The sequence below is a fragment of the Rhipicephalus sanguineus genome, chromosome 1 (assembly GCF_013339695.2).
Source record: "Rhipicephalus sanguineus isolate Rsan-2018 chromosome 1, BIME_Rsan_1.4, whole genome shotgun sequence".
In the NCBI taxonomy this organism is placed as follows: domain Eukaryota; kingdom Metazoa; phylum Arthropoda; class Arachnida; order Ixodida; family Ixodidae; genus Rhipicephalus; species Rhipicephalus sanguineus.
In genome coordinates this window covers 152458944-152479922 of record NC_051176.1, presented here as the reverse complement: position 1 = coordinate 152479922, position 20979 = coordinate 152458944, and the positions used below count along the sequence as shown (strand labels likewise).

At 41.9% G+C, this 20979-nt stretch overlaps 1 protein-coding gene across 2 annotated transcripts in view; it reads left to right on the top strand.

Moving 5' to 3' along the window:
• The window catches only part of LOC119400430 (probable phosphorylase b kinase regulatory subunit alpha), an 84003-nt gene extending 64885 nt beyond the window's left edge, over positions 1 to 19118 (top strand). For both annotated transcript variants that reach the window (XM_037667470.2, XM_037667480.2), the window contains 7 exons: positions 3090 to 3219; positions 3299 to 3397; positions 5797 to 5840; positions 10628 to 10792; positions 10891 to 10944; positions 14469 to 14672; positions 14780 to 19118. In XM_037667470.2, coding sequence (XP_037523398.1) covers positions 3090 to 3219; positions 3299 to 3397; positions 5797 to 5840; positions 10628 to 10792; positions 10891 to 10944; positions 14469 to 14672; positions 14780 to 14983 — 900 coding nt within the window. In that variant the 3' untranslated portion in view covers positions 14984 to 19118. The remainder of the gene's footprint in view (positions 1 to 3089; positions 3220 to 3298; positions 3398 to 5796; positions 5841 to 10627; positions 10793 to 10890; positions 10945 to 14468; positions 14673 to 14779) is intronic.
• Positions 19119 to 20979: the final 1861 nt, after the last annotated feature.

The following is a 20979-nucleotide window of genomic DNA, read 5'->3' as shown; positions in this document are numbered from 1 at the left end:
TTATCTTTCAACTGCAGCCTTAAAAAAAGTCTGTAATTTTGAACTATCTCGCAGCTCAGCATTCACACAAAAATTATGAAACCGTCACTTGAATAAAAAGTCCTTGGACAAGTAAGGCTCGTCATGGGCAGATTTTTCTGGAAACACCTGGATGTGTGAGACCTGCCCATGGCACAGAAAGGGTTAATCAGCGCTATTACGCATGTACTATTCCTATGTATTGCAAACTTTACTTCATAATGTTGTGTTTAAGAGTTGTTTAAAAACGACAGATATGCCTTTCTTGTTCTAGCCCATTTTTCACTTAATTACGATGGCTTTGGGTACGACGACTTAGTGGCACATTTGGCATAATTAGTTGTTGCTACCTGGTGTTGTGTGTCACAAAACCTTGATATGTGTTTTTTAGAGCAGTTAAAAAATTGTTGTTTATCTCGAAAGCCTGTTCTCTTCGCAGTCACTGCATGAAGAATGCAAAAGTTTTAAATACAGTATAAATTCCACACAATGCTAGTGAAATGTTTGCACCTAGCAGACTGCAAATGTAGAAAAGTGTTTTCATAGAAACTTGAGATGTGTTTCATTAACTTGTTCTTTATTAACAAGTGAAATTTGCACCGGTTATACAGTTTGGAAAAGAGGAAGAATAATAAATAACGAGGCATGTGTTTCATTAACCTGTTCTTTATGAAAAGTGAAATTTGCACAGGTTATACAGTTTGGAAAAGAGGAAGAATAATAAATAACGGGGCATGTGTTTCATTAACCTGTTCTTTATGAATAAGTGAAATTTGCACCGGTTATACACTTTGGAAAAGAGGAAGAATAATAAATAACGGGGCATGTGTTTCATTAACCTGTTCTTTATGAATAAGTGAAATTTGCACTGGTTATACAGTTTGGAAAAGAGGAAGAATAATAAATAACGGGGCATGTGTTTCATTAACCTGTTCTTTATGAATAAGTGAAATTTGCACCGGTTATACAGTTTGGAAAAGAGGAAGAATAATAAATAAAGGAGCAAGTGTTTCATTAACCTGTTCTTTATGAATAAGTGAAATTTGCACCGGTTATATAGTTTGGAAAAGAGGAAGAATAAAATTACACCATTTCCCGCTAAAGGGGACCATGAGGCGATGTGAAGCCGGAGCACTTGCATGATCGCGTTCCGTTGGCGTTCTTTAGGGATGCTACCGACCTCGCGTCGTGGAACGCTAAGAGGAACGCTACGCGCGTCTTGTCTTCCCTCTAGCTTGGCCGTTAATTCTCACAGGGCGAGCGGGGAACACAGTCGGCAGGCGTGCGAGAGGGGGCAGCGTAGGAGAGGAGAGAGAGAGAGGGAGGGGACGCGCGTGCGCTGGTGCTCATCGCGGCGTTGCGCAGGAGAGAATTTCGGCATGTCTAGCCCGCGTTTCAGAGGAAGAGTGGAAAGGGGTAGGGGAGAGGGGAAGTAGACAGGGGAGGGGAGAGGAAGGTGAAGATGGGAAAGGGGAGAGAGGGAAAGGTGAGAGGGGGTAAGGGGAGAGGGGAAGTGAGGAGGGGGAGGGGAGAGGGTGAGTGGGGAGGGTATGCGCATGCGCAGTAAGGGTGGTCACGCCGCACACCACCACCACCGGATTGAACCCCGCCATAAGATACTTCGCATCTAATAAATAACGGGGCATGTGTTTTATTAACCTGTTCTTTGTGAACAAGTGAAATTTGCACCGGTTATATAGTTTGGAAAAGAGGAAGAATAATAAATAACGGGGCATGTGTTTCATTAACCTGTTCTTTATGAATAAGTGAAATTTGCACCGGTTATACAGTTTGGAAAAGAGGAAGAATAATAAATAAAGGAGCAAGTGTTTCATTAACCTGTTCCTTATGAATAAGTGAAATTTGCACCGGTTACACAGTCTGAAAAAGAGGAAGAATAAATAAAGGAGATTCTCAAAAATTTTAAATAACGAAGCTGGAACCTAGATTTTAGCCGTGAAAGAACACTGGCCCATTGATGTTCTCCACTCAGAATTTTTTTCAGACTGTTTGACAGAGTGATGAATAGCCAACAGCTGCCCTTCACAACTGTTAAGGCTGTTTCTCTCCTTTGTTGTTCTTAGCATGCTGGAAGCTGCCACTCTCCGCTGACAACGGGAATGCTCAGTGCCACGCTGTGATTTTATTTTCTTATATTTCCTCGTGTACCTTGATAACTATGGCGGGTTTTGGTGCACAGCTCATTTCTCACTTGGTTTATTTTCTTCACCGTAACTTTTTTTTCCCCCTCGGTATGCTTTCTCCACTGCTCTGCTCACTATTGCTTGTGCTGTTTATGATATGTGCCATTGGAAGAAAACCACAGTGGTCTTAAGTGTTCATATGTTGATGTTTCACTGGAAGCATGGCAGGAATTTTAGTCACAAACGGGAAAGAACAAGTGAATATTTCAGCTGGGTTCTGCATCCTACGATGTGTGGGAAGAGGTAATATGCAATGTTTGTAGCTTAGATGTTGTCATAGACTGACTTCAATTGGGCACCCGCTGCAATGGCTCTGCAGTTACAGCCTCCTGCTGCTGAGCAGGGGATTGTGGGCTTGATTTTTAAGCTGCTGCAGCTATATTTTAACAGGGATGGGGCAGGATGCGAATGCCCACGTGCTGAACATTCAAGAAACCCAGTAGCCGTAATTAATGCGGAGCCCATCATTATGGCATCTCTGACAGCTTTTGTATTGCTTTGGGATGTTGAATCTGACCAATCATTGGCCACAACCATTTGCAACACTCAAAAAGTGTTGCAGAATTTAAAGTGTGGTGCTCAAAGAAAAAGAATGTGTGCAAATGCTGATACTTTTGCATTTGTAGGTTTATGTAGAAAAGTGATGCCATTATTTTTGTGCCTTGTACATGTAGCATGAGTGTATTGCTCAGCATCAAAATTATTATTAATGCTGCTGTGGATTAAAATGATGCATCAGTTTACTAATAAGTGGTGGCAACATCAATAGTTATTAAATATGTTTGGCAGTGACTTGTATAAATTCATTTGCAATAGTCATTGCCATTGCAAATGGCTAATTGCATATTTTGATGCTTTGTTTTGCAGGAGCTGCTTGTGTATTTGTCTATGTTCATTCGAACAGAGCCAGAGCTCTTTCAAGAGATGTTGAGGCTTCGTGTGGGACTTATCATCCAAGTCATGGTCACTGAGCTTGGGCGTTCACTTCAGTGTTCTGGTAAGTGCTCTGGGCAGGCATAGTTTAGGAGTTCCTGTAGTGTGTGGCTTCATCTGACCACTGGGTGTTTTTGTTTCAGCTGATGAAGCATCTGAATACCTCCTCAACATGCGACCGTTTGAAATGAAAATGCTTTTGCGGCAAATTCTGAGTGGCAAAGAGTTTGTTATATTCAACAGTGAGTGCAAAACTGTGGTGATCTCATTGCATGCTCTAAAAAGACTTGATCTTGAAGCTTTCAGTTTCTGTTTTTAATGTCATTGAGGTTTGAAGAATATCATTGAAGAAAGCTATGGAAGTTTACACTGCACGTGGACATACAGAAAGAGCTCAAGGCATATGTGGGACCTCATTTAATTGGCTGCTCGGTAGCATGCAGGAGCAGTTGAGGACTGTGGAGCGAATACAAGTGAAGTAAAAAAGAAAAAGCAAAGCAAAATGTTAAAGAAATGAAATTAAAAGGCATTTGGGATGGTACAAAGCAAGTGTATTCTTAAAAAAAATCTAGCAAAGCATTTTAACCCATATATGCCCAGTGTCCTACATATAGGACGCCTCTTTGATGCACTCTAACATCGCTATTTCTTTAGCTGATGACTAGCGCCACCTACAGCACATCAAGCAGGCCTCATTCTAAATGTGTGCAAGCCTAGACATTGCTTGCTTTTTATGCTGCCACGTGCCGACCGCTTTCTCCGGCCAAACGCCTGCTTTGTGTGAAAGACGCCATAGTGAGGAAGAAGTGCACGTGAAATGCCAACCGCTTTCTCTAGGAAAACGGGTGCTTCGTATGAAAGACATCATGGAGAGGAAGAAGTGCAATGTCAGTGTGCACATGAAATGTTTCAAGGCATACCACCCCCGCGCATAGCACCCCTAATGCCCAGTGTCCTATATGTATAGGACAGCTTACAAAACAGTGTTGCGTTCACCTGGCAGTAAATAAAGAACTTGTGCTTTCTTTTGAGGGTGCAAGTACACTTTTAGTGAAAAGAAATATTTGTTTTGTCGTTTTTTCTGAGTTTGGGCATATATGGGTTAAACTTAGCAGTAATTACAACACAACAAACCAGACTATAATAACAAACTATCATAGTACAAACAGCAGGTACTACAGTATTAAATGACGAGTACTATAGCTTTTACTGCAGGCTGCATTGTTGGAAAGAGAGAACAAGATTCTGGTATCTTATAAGGAATTGTAAAGAAACCTGGCTCTGGCATGTGTGCAGCACATGAAAAAAAAAAAGTTACTCAATGCATATGCAGTGTCAGTTTCATCCCAGATTGAATTTACATCGTAGCATATATATCAACAAACTTAGATGCATGTTAAAGAACCCCAGGTGGTCAAAATTTCCGGAGCCCTCCACTACAGTGTTCCTCATAATCATATTGTGGTTTTGGGACATCAAAACCCCAACAATAAAAAAAAAATTATATATCAACAAATGTGCTGACTCAGATTCAGACTTGTACATGTTACAGAATATAAGTAACCAATTACGATTACAATTACTTCCTTTAAAACATATTTGATTACAGTGGTCAATTACAGCCCCAGAAAAGTAACTGAGCAATTACAGAAATGTAATCGATTACTTTTGCATTACTTCAAAATTTTGTTGCCCTTTCACAATAACACAAGTTTAATCAGACTACCATGAACTACTGTGGCTTGCGTGGTAGAGAGAAGGCTGGAGGCTTGCGTGAAGGCTGGGAGGCTTACTGTGGCTTTAAACTTTAAACAGGAGTTGTTTTTCAAAGTTGTCATCGCTGATTATTCCACGTTTCCTCGTTGAGAGGTCAGCTGCTACACTGAACACTCTCTCACTGGAGGGAAGGCAGTATTATAACGTAGGAACACCTTGCGTACCATCTCGTAGTCGCGCAGTGCTTTGGTGCTAGTGTTCATGTCCTCTATCAAGCATCGCGCTTCGCTCTTGCTGGCACTTCGGTAAGGCGTTGCTGGTAAGGCCAAGGAAAAGGTGAAAAAATAGGCTCTGTAGGGACAGTTTGGACAGGGATGGGAATCTGGACTGGGAATGTCACAAATTTTTCGGGATGAGAACTGCCGTAGAAGACTAGACTGGTTACAACTTGATTTCGGAAAAAGAAGTAATTGATTACTGGTAATCAATTACAAGAAAATGTAATTGAATTACCTAGAAGGTTACATTTTCGAAAAAGTAATTGATTATGTTACAAAATTACAAGAAAATGTAATCTATTAAAAGTAACAAATTACTTGTAATGCATAACGTACAACTCTGCTCAGATTATATTTAGGAATGTGTTTATTATATGCCACTGCTTGCCAGTACAGCCACAGCCTTACTGTAATAGCCAGAATATCTCAATTCGATGTCATTCGTAGGATACTAAAAACCTTGAATACTTTTTTTTCTCATCATGATGAATAGCTGCCATCTTTCTTGTACAATTTATCTTACTTGCATAGGTGGCCAAGCAGACCTGCAGTTTGAGTTAACTCAAGAGCTTTTGCACTTGCATAAGTCGTAAGGAAGATTTTATTGATTTCATATATTTATTTTATCTGTGTATGTATTTTTCCAGGCAGCGATGGTATCGTTTCAGTGCAAGGCAGCAAAATAAATAAGGTATGCTCCTACTTACTATATTTGGCATTACTGTTGACCAAGCTACTACAGTCGAACCCGCATATATTGAACTCACAAGAAAACGGGGATTAGTTCGATATATAAGATAATTCATAACACAACTTTTGATGAAATTATTGCGTTTTCGGTGCGAATTTTGGTGCCCAAGTTGACTTCATGGCACTGCTTCGCCTTCTCGGCAATCAGCGGAATATTGTATTTTTTCGTATTTTGAGGTTGGGGATGTGGGGTAATATGCAGGGGCGGGTTATACACGAGAAAATACGGTACAAATGTAAATAGCGGCTCAATATCTTCATACGCAGCTCTGCGTACTCCTGCCTTGGCCCTAATGTTGGCCTTGTTTTTCAGTATCATACTCAGTGTGCTTCTTGTGATGCTGTATGCAGCAGCGACGTCAGACTTGTGTTCTCCACGTTTGACTGTACTGATTATCACCAGCTTTGTGGAGAACGGCAGGTTCTTCAGTTTTACGGCATCAATCACGATAACAGAACAAGCGTAGAAGTGAGCAGCAACCCCATACAACGGACTGGCGACACAACGACGAGATATCATGGGGGAAAGACGTGATGGCAAAACGTAGTTTCTATTCGCTTTGCGCGGCGCCCTCCTTATTCCATCACTAGCTCTCCAAAATGCATGTGGAAAAGCCCCTAAGCCCAAAATTTGTGAGGGAAAGACAACTTCTTTGGGAGCTTCGCGTTGGCCGATGTTCGAGGGGGAACATCGAATATTGGGGGCAAGGAGTTACGGAGTCGCCCTTTATCGGACGTGCCTCTCTCATGTGCTAGGTAGGATAACGCTGGCACCCTCATATGTTTGGCTGTCGGCGCTCTACAAAAATGACATGCGGAAGCCCCTGCCGGACATATCTGTGGATACTTTCGAAATGAGGGAAGTGTTTACAGTCAAATAATAATCTTGGACAAAAATAAGACACAGTTACAGGCACTATCTGTTTACAGAATATGTACAGGGAGCGCACATTGTGCGCATTCTTTGCGATGGGGTATCCTCAAACAAGCTTTTTGCATGAAATGCAGGCAATCCTTGAGGACGAACTATGTGTCATACATCAGCTTATACCGTGGTATGTCTGTATGAATAAATGGGGCATACCAGAATGAAGCCCCATTTAAGCGATATCGTGGCAGCAGCATATGTCAACATTTATAAATGTATACACAAGTAGCTGTTTTTACGTGGACATTATCCAATCTTTTCGAAAATAATTTCTTAAAAAATTTAAGAAAACTGGCTCCTATGGTAACTTGTGCGCGCTGTCAGCAAGATTCATTTTTTTGTAAGTTCTTGGACATTTAATTATCATTATTTCTGAAGTTGCATTGCACCCTACGTTTATCGGTCTCCTCAGTGAAAAAGTTCCCGCTGCTTCTCTTTTTTAATCCAGTACATTGATTGGTTGGGGCTAAGACAAACATGCCGTGCCTTCTTTTTTAACATGCTTTCTACCACTCCCTTTCCATTCCAGTGAACTTGCCAGTATCTATAGCATCAAAACATGCATAGACCAAAGCTTAAAGGGACACTAAAGGCAAATAACAATTTATGTCAGAGTGAAAGGTGAATGTTTGAGAATGCCTAAAACTTTAGTATTATCAACAGCAGTGCTCTACTAATTGAGAAATTAAGGTAAATGTAGGACACGATATGCGCCATCAGTGGGACATTTTGGAATGAGCCCGATGACATCAAGAGTCCCGAGTACAATTAATCACTAGTACTAAAACGATTTATAATTTTAAAAAATCACAGCATATCCACGGGTGAATGATGAAGAGCTTGGGCGAAGCTCCTGAAGCAATCATGGTTACACCGTGAAATCTTCAGTGGTTTCACCCAGCAGTAATCAAAGCGATAGCCCAGTACATCATCAAAGACGTGACAAACACTGTATATATTTATACAAGAAATTTTATTAATCGTAAGTGGTAGCTAGACGTGGCTTCCGTTCCCCCTTCATTATAACGGCTTTATGGTCGGTGAAGTGATGAATCAGTGATGGGTCATAGTGGGATGTTTGCAAAGACGAAGTAGTGGGCAGTTTGCGAAGGATCGGTGATGGGAGATACTGTTAGGGAGGTACTGCCGGTTACGCCTTACGTCGGACGCGTGACAAGGTTAGACTAAGAGGCGCTTCACCCCTAAAATAACATTCCGTACAGTACAAGACGTAATAAAATGCTGCCTGTGCGTTTCTGTTTCATTCATGAATAAAAAGAACTTGGCGTTACCAAGGAGAACAGCGCGGGTGGTTTAAAAGTTCCGTTTTCGCCGGGCTGCTCTTCGCTCGCGCGGTCACGTCTCAGTGGTAGTTTCATTATCGCGTAGTGTTGCGGGTGCTGTGTACGCTCATGAAAGTCGCTTTAACGGAAAGTTCGACAAAATGGCGCATCCCTGTTATGTTGCCAGGTGCCTGAATGGTGTGCGCCGCTTGAGCAACAGTTGCTGCAGCAATGAAAGCGACGTGACTTTCCAGTGGCTGCCGCAAATAAAACCCTACGCCGTAGTGGCCGAGTGCGGTGCCTCTGCGACAGTGTGCTAAACAACCAAGAAATCTGCATGTGTGCTCACTGCACTTTCGTGCAGAGGATTGCAAAATCAACCGCAAATTGGGCAAGGCATGTGATGTGTCCTTCAGAGCAGAAACCGCAGTGTCGGCTGCCGGGCAGTAAAGGCAGGCAACATTGGGCAAGGCAAATGCTACGTCAGGAGGCCCTTGCCAGGCGGGCGATTCAAAGTGCGCTAACGCTGTGCAGACCACTAAAATGTGATTTTCTTTCAAAATAAGCATTTCCTTGGCACGAAACAAGCACTAAGAGGTTTCTGGAACGCTATTTCAGCAAGTAATGTTAACATTTGCCTTTAGTGTCCTTTTAAGACCTTAGGCTTCGCGACTGCTGTGAGAAGGAGAAGCAGTCGACGAGGCGAAACATGTGGCATTGTGCAGCGCGAAGGCGAACAAATATCACAACAATGTATGCTGGACTAGTTCCGAGCTCCGCTGCGTATACGTCCTGCTCTGCGGCACCAAGTACTGGCCCACCATACAAGATGCCTTCAAAGACAGCGATTGCATATGCAGTGCTTTCAAGTGTTCTCAAGCACACAGCCAGAGTGGGAAAACTTCCCCATTTAATAAGAATTAAGCTCAGGTGTCGTTCTAAAATTTCGTTTTCAGCGCGCATCGGTGTTCCTGAAGCAGACAACGCAACTTCCGATCCTGCCTAGCACGTCACACTGATGGTGGCGCCAGCTTTTCCGGTGGGGGCCCTCGTGACCAATATCAAGCATTCCGGCTATTTTTGTTCGATGTAGCCGTTGATTTTCCTATGCACTGCCATGAAAGCATTGCCATGTTCAAAAATAGTTCTATATAAAGGATAATTGGATTTACCCGAGTTCGATATGGTCAGGTTTGACTGTACATAAGAGTTATCAGGTATTCAAAGAAGGTCCTGGCCCATCTACGAAGGGTATAACACAGAAACGTATGCAATGTACACAAAATGCCAGTAGTGAAATTCGACATGCCTAGCTGACCATTTATGTATTTACTCCATCTGGAATAGTTCATAAGAAATTATTGCTACCTTTTCAAAGATTGGTTCTAGCAATAACACTCCCGTTTTCATGTGGGGTGGTTACCAGCACAGCTCCTCGATGCTGAAATGTACACAGCAGTCCATTGTTAAAAGGAACATCGGAGCCTGTGGCAGCTGCTCGGTGCCACTGCCGGCCAGCGGCTCCAGCAAGTTCCACACATGTGCAGTGATCACTGTGCACGCTGCTCTTTGGTCGCATGAATAGTTCGCTTCGTGATGATTTGACGCACTGCAGCAGATAGTAGCGGACAACAAAAGAGCACCACTCACAGTGCACACAGCACCTGCGTGAAACTCGATGCAGCTGCCAGCCTGCCATGGCGTCGAGTAGTCGCCGCGGGCTCCGGTGTTCCCTTTAACAGTGGACCACTATGTGCACATGTTGAAGTCACATTTTTAAGTGCCATTAAATTCATTAGGCATATTGTGTATGCATTTGAATGAGCATATCTGCTGTACAACTTTGGCTTTTGGAGTAAATATAATTAAATGAGAACATTGTTCCACATTTATGACACCAGTGCTAATATTCATAATTCATAGAAGGCTACATGATGAGGGGAAAAATAACGTTTCTTATACAGGTTCAAAGTCTTGTTTGAATATTAGCAGTGAACAAAATGGTTGGTGAGCTATAGTGTTTTATTATAGATATCCGAAGTGGCAAATCGGCTGTGTTGGTTCAATTAAGGAAATGAAGTGTCTCCTGAACAAAACTGAAGTTTAAGGAATGCGTCTTTTACTTTTGCTATATAGTGCTTGTACAGTCAAAGCTCATTATAACAAAATTGAATCTGAAATGAAAATACCTCTTACATCTGATAATTAGTTGAACACAAATTTTAGATGTACTTCTTTTTATATCTGTGTTCAAATATATCGTTATATTAACACTACAGCTTTTGAGGATATCGCCCTGAAGCATCCTCAAATAGTATTTCATTGTACTCTGAGTGCTTGATCCAATGCGACAGTGCACACACAGAGGATGGACAAACATGATACATGTTTCTCCTTTTCTTTCAAGCTCTTATTATGTAATTTTAATCACCTCTAAGTTAGTGCTTTGATGGTCATTCTTTAATCAATTCAGCTAATTAGATGTTTCTTTTCCCCCTTTTTTATTTTGTGTTTCAGCATGCCCTGCAGCATACCATGAGAGATAGTATCGCTACAAGTACAAAGAAGCACGATGAAACTTTTGACCGCCAAGGTCAGTGGATCCGTAGACGAAGACTGGATGGTGCACTTAATAGAGTGCCAATGGGCTTTTACCCAAGAGCCTGGAAGTTGCTTGAGAGGGTGAGCCTACAGCAGGCACTTGTGGTGTCGTCTTGGTTAGGTTTGTCACTTGAGACATTAAACTTTCAAGTGTTAAATTCCAACATTTTTCCTTGCAGTGTGTTGGCCTTTCTATAGAAGGTAAAGTGCTCTCTCAACACCTGACTAGGGAGGTTTGTAAAATTTAATTTCTTGCTATTTATCGTGCTTCTTCTAGTCCTTACTGCTTCAACGTAACTGGATTCATTCTTAAATCTATAGATGCCTTGCAACCTGTCTCAGATGCATGATCCTTTGCAGTCGATGGGCTCTCGTCACCATGCTATTGCTTGTATCTTGATCGAGCATGTATTGCAGAGTATGAGTGCCTCATCTCATTTACATACAGTAAACTTTTACATATTTACACTCACATTTACATGCATACTGCATATACATGGCAACCTGTGGCTTCCAAGCCATTGGAAGTAAATGATGTAATGCAGTGTCTGCAAGTACGCACTGCTGTGTGTTTGAAAAAATTTCTAATATGTGCATCATACAGCAGTGTTTACACCACTTTGACAAGATATAATGAGCTCAGAAAGATGGATGTGCCACACTTACTTGTCATCTGAAGTTTTGAACAAAACGTTGTGCTGTTCATGCAGTCATTCTCCACAACAAACACCGAGAGATCAGTTTACTGTGCCATACAGGCATAGTTCACTGCCATTGTATGCACAGGCAGCATAAGCTGGCTGAGGCAAGCAGTAGACATGTCAGCATATGATCAAACATGGCAACGCCCATGGAAGCACTGTTGTTAATAACCTTCAGTCGTCAAGTAGTTCAATCTTATCACGTGTACGATATAGCTCTGTGCTTTGACCTCTTCTGTTTCTAATGTTTATAAATGACCTCCGTAAGAGCATTTCTTTGTCAGTCCAATTATTCGCTGGTGACTGTGTCCTGTATCAGCGCATATCCTCCCACAAGGATGAACTACTACTCCAGGAAGACTTAAACAAAATAGTAAATTAGTGCGCTCTTTGGCTAGTGTCCCTCAACGTTTCTAAATGCAAGTACATGTGTGTAACTTGCAAGTGGCAAATCATTAATCACCAGCACTCTCTTCATTCTACAGCCCTCACTCAAGTTGACCCATACAGTTACCTCGGCATTATAAGCACTTATCATCTTAAAGGGCCCCTAAACCACCCAGCGGACGAAATTTAGTTGAGGTGAAAAAGTTGTGCTCGAGTTTACAACGAACACGTAGCCGTGAGAATTTTTCGAAACTGTGCCTTAATAGCGGAGTTACGCGCGTTTGATGATCGAAACGCGACGATCGCTTCTTTCCCTCTTTCCTACGCTACCCTCTTCCAAAACCGCTTTGCCCTCCTCGCTGAGTGCCCCTCCTCATCTCGCGTGGCATACGTCACCGCTGACGCGCTGTTCGAGACAGCGTCTACTTCCAGTTGCCGCAACTCCGGCGACTCCTACGCTCCAGCTCGCCGTCAACTCTGTGTGGTATCTGGGTGCACTGTTCGTTGACTAACCGCTGTTGCTGCCGCGCCGGCCCGTGCCCCTACGAATCGTGCCGGTATGGACCCTGTGTTGCGCGCACGCCTTCAAAGGATCGCCAACGTGATGGACCCGTACGGGGACACGCCGTGCCAGACCACCTCGGCTCGAGATGAGGAGCCGAGCTCGAGTTCACGGAGCTCATCAAACCGCAAGGCGTGGATGTGTAATTACGCTAGCGACTTGGCGGTTGCGTTACGGGCCGCAGACGTCGATTCGCAAGCGGCAACACGACCAAGAATAGCAAGGTGCGCGCGAACAGCTATTTGCAGAGTAACCGGAAGTCGTCGGTTGTCGTTCAGCCAATCGCAAGCATCGAGAGTGATAACGTCATCGAGTTTCACTGGTGATGTCACACATGTCAGTGGCGGGAACGGCGGGGACCGGAAAGGAGAAGCTGTTGTTTTTTCGAAATTGTGGCGCGCCCGCGATCTGTAGCGCTGCGGCGTGTGGCATCATTGATCGCGACGGCATTCTGCACGCGATGCGCTTGTTTACTTGAAGTGTTTGAGAAAATGTCGGAGGGGGTTTAGGGGCCCTTTAAGTGATCTGCACACACAAATCTTAATGACTGCTCTAAATCACATGACCTGCTCAAAAGATCGATTTTGCACATAATCTGGGTTTGCTCTTGAGCACCCATGCAGAACAAAACGTATAAAGATCAAGAGCAGTGGGAGACCGCACTGCTCAGCTCGGATCCAGATGACCAACTCCAAGCAGTTCGGCAAGCTGAGGATGCTGCCAGGGCCAAAGGGCTCCTGGTCGACTAATCCCTCGTAATTTTGCCGATTCATAAAGTTGTTCCTGCTTTGCTGTCTCCTGTTCCCTTATGCAAGGGTCACCTATGAAACGTTCATTCGGACAAAACTTGAGCATGCCTCAGCAATTCAGAACCCTCACCAGGCTTACCTTATTGTCACTTGGAGCAGTGCAGAATCGTGTGGTACATTTTTATTACTTCGAACTATGACTGCCATACAAGTATAGCTTACATGAAATAATCCCTCAGCATCCCTAGTCCAACGCTTCGTCCAAAGTTTTCACAACTTTCCCTTTTCCACAATCTCTCTTATAACTTCCTGCACCTCAGGAACACTGTTCTACTTCCACCCAACTGCACTTCTCACCATCCGTTTAGCAACCTCAGTATACAATGCTTGCACGTTACCTCTAATGCCTCCAACAAATCATTCTTTCCTACTGCTATTAAGCTATGCAATGCACTACTTGATAATATAGTAAGTGAAAATGATTCAGATAAATTTAAACACCTATTGTCATGTTTTTTAAACCCTTACTCTACCACTGCTGCGCTGTTACCCAAACATCTACAACTCATTTAGCTCTATTGTGCTACCAGTTGTTCTACCAGTTGTACTGCTTTTTGTTTCACCCTTAAGACTTCATGCAAGCATCTATACTAAGTTTTGTTTATCATGTATAATAATGACCGTACTGTTTGTTCATGACACTGTGACACCCCCCTCCCCCTTATGTAACATAATACCCTGAAAGGGGTCTTTAAGGGACAACAAAGATGATGAAAAAGGTCTATATAAGAGTGTCACAAGAAGTCGGTGTAGCTGATGAATGCATTGTCGTACAGCAGTCATATACACTGTCCTGAAAACACAGGTGGCATAAACACCAAACTTGTTTGGGTTCATTGGCTTGTGCATGCATGAATCACAGAATCTGTATTGTTTTTTATCAAGTGAAACCAGCACTGCTTTATTTGTGTTACTTGCTGTGTTGTTGCCTTTTAAAAAGCGGACGTACTTTCTTAATCTGTATTGTTTTTTATCAAGTGAAACCAGCACTGCTTTATTTGTGTTACTTGCTGTGTTGTTGACTTTTAAAAAGCGGACGCCGGAACACTGGCCAGTAATGGCTGGTTGTCCAGCTTGCTTTTACTTTCTTATATGAAATGTACATGCTCCAACCATTTGAGCAACTCTATAACGGCTTTGTTAAAATAAACATATACAAATGCCCATTTTGGAGGAATTCAGTATTTCAATTGAGAACTTTGCTTTTCCCACCACTGTTCAGTGCTTTTGAATTCAAATTCCACTAGAATCAGCCCTTATATATTTGCTAACAATCCCTTGTAAAATACTTATTTCAGATGACTCAAGGTGAGCTTAAGTTTGCCCTGGAGTTTGAGCATGTGCTGAACTGCATCCCACAGCCAGAGTATCGTCAGCTGATGGTTGAAGCCATCATGGTGCTTACTCTTCTGGCTGAGCATAATGTTGTCACTTTCATCAACCAAGTGATAAGTGTCGATGGCCTGGTGCAGCATGCCTACAAGGTGTTCTTGGATGATCAGGTAAGCATGTCATTTTCATTTGTGTGTGTGTACTGTACAGTCCTGATGTTGAATGAAGAGTCTGAACTCCTCTTCTCCGTGAGAGTTTCACATTAATTCTTTTGCAGAAACTCTGCAATGGTGATGCGACCTTATGTTGTGCCACGGATGGTGTCCCTAAAGGCCAATGCAACAAAGTGGCGAATCTTTGCCAGCACTTCTATGACTCTGCACCTAGTGGTTGTTATGGTACCATGACCTACCTCATAAAGGCTGTGGCACAGACAGTTGAGGACCTACCAAACACAAACCTTGACTGTACAATTAGTTAAACTCACTGCGTTACGGCATTATGTGAACCACTTTTTGTGGATCCTTTGTCATCACCTGTACTAAGAATAATTTGACATTGTATGTAAATATAGAAAAAAAATGTGCATATTAAGAGCTCTATCAAAGAAACTGAAGAAATGAAAAAAATTGGCAAAAGAAATTTTTTACACTGCATTGTTTAAATGAAAAAAGCCTGTTTCAATGTGATATCGGAGTGTTGATGTGAATTTTAGTTCTTTCCTGACCAGAACACAATTCCTGTGTTGCCAGAACTAAGGGGATCACTATGACACACACAATTGACGGCACAATAAAAACTTAATCTGAGGGAAATATCACATGTAAAGCCACTGTACTTATGCAGTATGTTTTCTCATGTGAGCTACCATGTTGGCAAGTTGTCTTGTATCTTGTAGTGTACAGATTAACTTAAATCAACTCATTTACATATGCAGTACTGCTTAAGAATTTGTCAGGAATATATATGAATCTATTTTAGTCAGTGTTTTGAATGAAACTACTACTTGCTCTGTGTGGTGTTCCCAGTGTACATACTCTTTCCAAAATTTGTTGGGTGTGTTTAATTCAGTAGTGTAGCATCATTCAGCTGTTTCAGAAACAGTAATGTCTCTTTATTGCAACTTATTTCAGAATTTATTGGTGTGAACCTTATTAACAGCAAGTCCAGGGCCTTTAATGATGTGGTGATGTGCTAGAACACTGTACAGTATTTTAGAACCTTCTAGTTCAGAACCCTCACATACCTTTTCCTAAAAGTATGTTTTTCTGTGCTCGAGTCAACAGATGTTTCGTCATGATGGCCTGGTCAGTAGATATATCAAAATTAATGCTAGGCAACTTAGGATTTATTACGGTTTGACAGTGTGGCTCTGTTTATCACTATAAAGAAGGCATCTTATGTTTTACTCCAATCTTGTTCTTTTCAATGTGAAAATGTATAATAAGTTGCGTGGATTAACTTTTTGAAGGCAAGGTTCAGTTCTTTGAAGAATCCAGGAGGTTGGCAAGTGCTCTGTAGGTGCCAAAAGTTTATGCTGTGCAGCTTTCACGGAAAAGTGACGTTCCTATGCAGAATTGGATGTGCAACCATTAAAAAACAGATGCAGTGCTGATAGCACACAGTACAAGGGGGTACCTAAGGGCACCCGGAATAACACTTCACTGGGCGGAGCAACAGTAGAACGCAATTATCCCACTAGGCCAGCATCATGCCACACGTTTTGAGTACATAGCATCCGGTGGATTCTCCCAGGAAGCTTTTCTTCGGGTACAGTGGTCTTTTCGTGCGATCAGTTTCGTGCAGTCATCGTTTTTTGTGATGGCCGCTTCAAGTGAACTGTTTGTGGATGTGAAATTTTGTTTCGTGGGTGTAAGAATAGCACTATGATTGATCATGAGTAGCAACCTTGGACCAAAAGTTTGGGTTGCTTTGGAGCTGTTCTTTCAAAGCGCGGCCTACTTTCACCCAGCCATCTCTTTGCTCATTTGTCAAAATTGAAGGCAGAAATTTCTCAATGACCCTTCTCATCCCCAAATCTTTTATTAAAATTCGCTGAACCGAGCTCCAAGCTATACCAGGCAACTGCTCAAACTCTTAAATGGTTCGTCATCGGTCCTCATGCACAAGTGCGCAAAATTTTTCAATATTTTCGTCCATTTGAGAAGTTGATGGACGGCCAGAACGAGGTTTGTCACGAATCAACATTTCCCTCTTTTTTTTATAGACAGGGTTCGTAGCAGTCCTTAAAACCCTTGAAAACCCTGGAATTTTCAAATAGCATTTTCACGGCCTTGAAAACCCTTAAATTTTTTTAGGTCCTTAAATGTCCTTGAATTTTGTGAATACAGTTTTGTCGAGCCAATTTTTAGCAGTTGCTTTTTGGATAGTTCTGTGAGAATAATCGAGCACATATTAACATTTGTCGAATTCGCTATTACATTGATTTAAAATTTGAAATTATTTAAAAATAACGAATAGACGTATGCTACCACATGTAACCTGCCTTAAAGATGGTTTCACTGCTGTGCCGTGACACCAGCTTGTCAGGGGAAATCCATACCTGCACGAAGCCACACTTCTGCACTCAGTCATTTTTTATTAGCATATTGCTTAATTAAGTATGAGCAATTTTAAAACTTAAGGTATTCTTCCACATATAATTTGCATCCTACTACTATTCAAATCCTGCTACTATTCGAATTCACTTCAAAATTATTCGACACTAATTGCCATTCACTTTGGGCCTAGAAAGTTATATTCGCACGAGCCTACTTTTGATCAGAGGGTTAACGAGGTTTTATTTTGTGGTAGTGGGGAGGGAAGGGTGCCTGACCCCTTTGTAAATATATGTGCATATATACTCATCAGGTGAACCTGTTCATGGCCTAGTTGGTACTTGCTATGTGACATAATTGCCCCTAAAATGACACAAAGTAAGTTGCAAACGCTGCTCATGTTGGAAGTGCTGCCCGTGTTGTCATGTTTGTGTTTCTTCCCTGCGTTTTTGTGTTATATTAGCAGTAATTATGTCATCTATATATTCATATAAGTTTAAAAAATTCTAAGGCTGGCAGTGCACATTTGTGTGTGTGTGTGGGGGGGGGGGTATACGTGCACGCACGCTCATGCAATAATTCCATATTGTGAGGTGATTCATTTTAAATTAAGCAAACTAGCAGAAGAATACTGAAACGTGCTGAAAGCAGTGTAATGCCATAAAACCCGCAGTGAACGAAATATGAGCAAAGAAATGAACTGCAAGAACTGCTTTAGTTGGCTATTAATTGTGAAAAAGTGCCTGCTTTGGCTTGTGTGCAATGAAACATGTGTTTCATGCTGTAAGAGCTGGTGTTTCCTTTTTCTAAGTTCTCAACAAGTGTTGTTTCAAGTCCTTGAAAGTTATTCATTAGTTGCTTGAAAGTCCTTAGAAACCCCTGAATTTTTTTCTTCAACGTTGCTATGAACCCTGATGAGAATCTCGCTCATCACAGCATCCCTGTAAACAGTGTTTATTATTGCAACAGTTCTTGAGTCATTTTGCCAGAGCAAGAAACAAAATTTCACAGCCACCTGCTGTTTGCTTCAATCGGCGATCACGAAAGAAAACGCCAAGCGCGCGAAACTTATTTCACGGAGAAAAAAAAAAAATCACTGTACCCAGAGAAAACCTTTTTGGGAGATGCCACAGGACGCAATTTAATCGAAAAAAGTTTGACAGCGCTCACCTAGATGGAAAATTGCATAATACGCTTGTTTCACCCATCACGACGCTATTCCGGTTACTTTTGGGTACCCCCTCGTACTGCAGATACTGAGTCATAATTGCAGGCCCAAGATTTATGGAAATTTAGAATTTTTGCAGGTCCTGCGCCCTGCTACCTTTTGGCACCAATTTTATGCTATCTCTGAGGGTGCACAACAAGATGCTTATGTTTGTTTAATAAGACTAGGGTTTACGTTGTGGACTTCAAGTGTATCAGAACTTTTTCTAGTCTGCCTCAGGTTTTGCAGTCTGTAAGCTGAATTAAGGTTCATGTATTTTTTGCTCCGGACATCTTGCGCAACTTGAACCAAACCGCACGCTTGAAGGCACACACTATGTAGGTAAAATCAGTGGATATTGTTTCTGTGACCAGCGGGATTCAGTAGCAGACAAAACAGCTGATGTACTGAGAAGCTCTCTTTAATTAATCTAGGAAGCTCCAGGGCCAGCCACCTTGATTGGATGCTGTGCCAAAAGCAAATGATGCAAAAAATGACTTAAGAATGGCTCAATGCAATGAAAGCTGCTGTGTCACAAGGGTGTTGTTTTGTGGAAAAGCCTGCTTTTGCAACTGAGTGCATCTAAAGATTATTTTGTCGTCCTTTAGAGGCCAGATCAAGGTCAATGTCATAGCATACTTTGGAGTTTTCATGTAACAGCAGAGTACACAGATAAGCAAACCGAGCGAGCCGTTTTGGCAAGGGGGAGAGAGAGTCTCAGCAACCGCAGTGTTGTCATGATGATAGATAGGAAGGACAGTGTCAAGTGTATACTGTGGTTAATTGTAGAAAAGGAAGAAAGGGCTGTAGCCAGTGGTGTTTTTGGCGATGTTGTATGTGTAAGTAATAAAGGTGGAACGTTGTCCCACTTCTTCTTATCATACACAACATACATGGAAAACACAATGATGGTGATTGTTTAATTGGTGTGCTCAGTGAGACTATTCATTTATAAAAGATGCGGCTTTGGGTTTTTGAGGTACAAAGCACACAAATGGAGAAGCTGTTCTATGAAATCCGCTTTGAACTGCCACCTCCTTCGCTAATAATGATACAAAAAGTTCAATGTTCAAGGATAATGAAATGCTGATGACTTGCATGCTGATGACTTGGTCCTCATGGGTATGAGGTAGGTTTGTAATTTTTCATTTTTGAAAGTTTCGTCACAGTTTAATAAATTTGATTGTGGGTGCATTTCTGATCAAGAAAGTAGGCATGTACTACAGCCTTCGGAAATCTTCCATTCTTTGATTTTTGAAAGTTCCATCCTATTGTAATAAATTAGGTAGTGGGTGTATTTTTGGCCAAAAAGGCAAGCCTGTAGCCTACCTGCCACGCTGGTCTAGTGGTTAAGTGCTCGACTGCTGATCTGAAGGTCGCGGGATCAAATCCCAGCCGCCGCAGCTGCATTTCAATTGAGGCGAAATGCTAGAGGCCCGTGTACTTAGATTGAAGTGCACGTTAGAGAACACAAGATGGTAAAAATTTCTGGAGCTCTCCACTACGGCGTCGCTCATAATCATACCTTGGTTTAGGGACATAAAACCACAACAATTATGATTACGCCTCTGTAAATCTTGTAGTTTTTATTTTCGAAAGTTTAACCACAGTTTCATAACTCCAGTTCGTGGGTACCTCTGACCAAGAAGGTAAGCCTAGCCACAGACCTTTTCACAGGAGAGAAGAAACACCTCCATTTTGGGCTAGGGCACGTGAGTACAAAGGCTGACGTCCTGCCTCAACAGTGCATTCCTGGGGGCTAGCACCTATTTACCCCAGCCCAGAGGAGATTATGGCAGCGACCAGGGAGCCTTCTGTGAAAAGGTTTTATAGACCATTTTTATTCATTTGATTGTGGGTGTATTTTTTGACGAGTTTATTCATTTGATTGTTGTTGTAATTTTGAGTTTATTCATTTGATTGTGGGTTTATTTTTCACCAAGAAGGTAACGTAAGCCTTGAGGAAAATTTTTCAAATTTTTGAAAGTTTCGTCCCATTTTAACAAATTTGATTGTGGGTGTATTTTTGAACAAAGCATAAGCCTAGCCTTTGTAAATTTTGTATTTGTGAAACTGGTGTTGTCAAAGTTTAATGAATTTGGTTGTGGGTAATCCTGACCAAAAAGGCAAGCCTAGCTGTAGCCTTGGGAAGCCTTGCATTTTCTGATTTCTGTTTAAATCATTCCATATTAAACAAAGGATCCTAAAAGGTTTTGACTAGAGCTGTGTGAATAGCAAAATTTTGGATGCGAAGCGAATTCGAATATTGAAGTCTGAGTGCAAATCGAATCGAATAATTTTAGAATATTTCTCGAATATTTCTAGAATATTTTTCGAATACTTCGAAGCAAAATTGCAGAAAAAAAAAGTTAGAGAGGATTCCTAAGCATACTCTTATGAGATAGCAACATGAAAGTGCATCTTTTCGCTAGGTTGATGAAGCACTGGCGGGGTGGTGTTTCATAGTTCTTATCAAGAATGAGGCAATGTAGAGGCCGAGTTCTATTTATGTACACGATTTGTTGCCGACAACACTTTACACGTGATAGGCAAAGATGCCATTTCCTCAGCCTCTCAACCTCTTTCAACTTCTGTGGAAGCGGTGTGCTCCCTTCAAGTCTGGAGTCCCAAATCTGCCTCACAGACATCGATATATATGAACATATCTGGAATTTTGAATGCTAAAAAGCTTCGGCGTCCGATTTTTCGGAC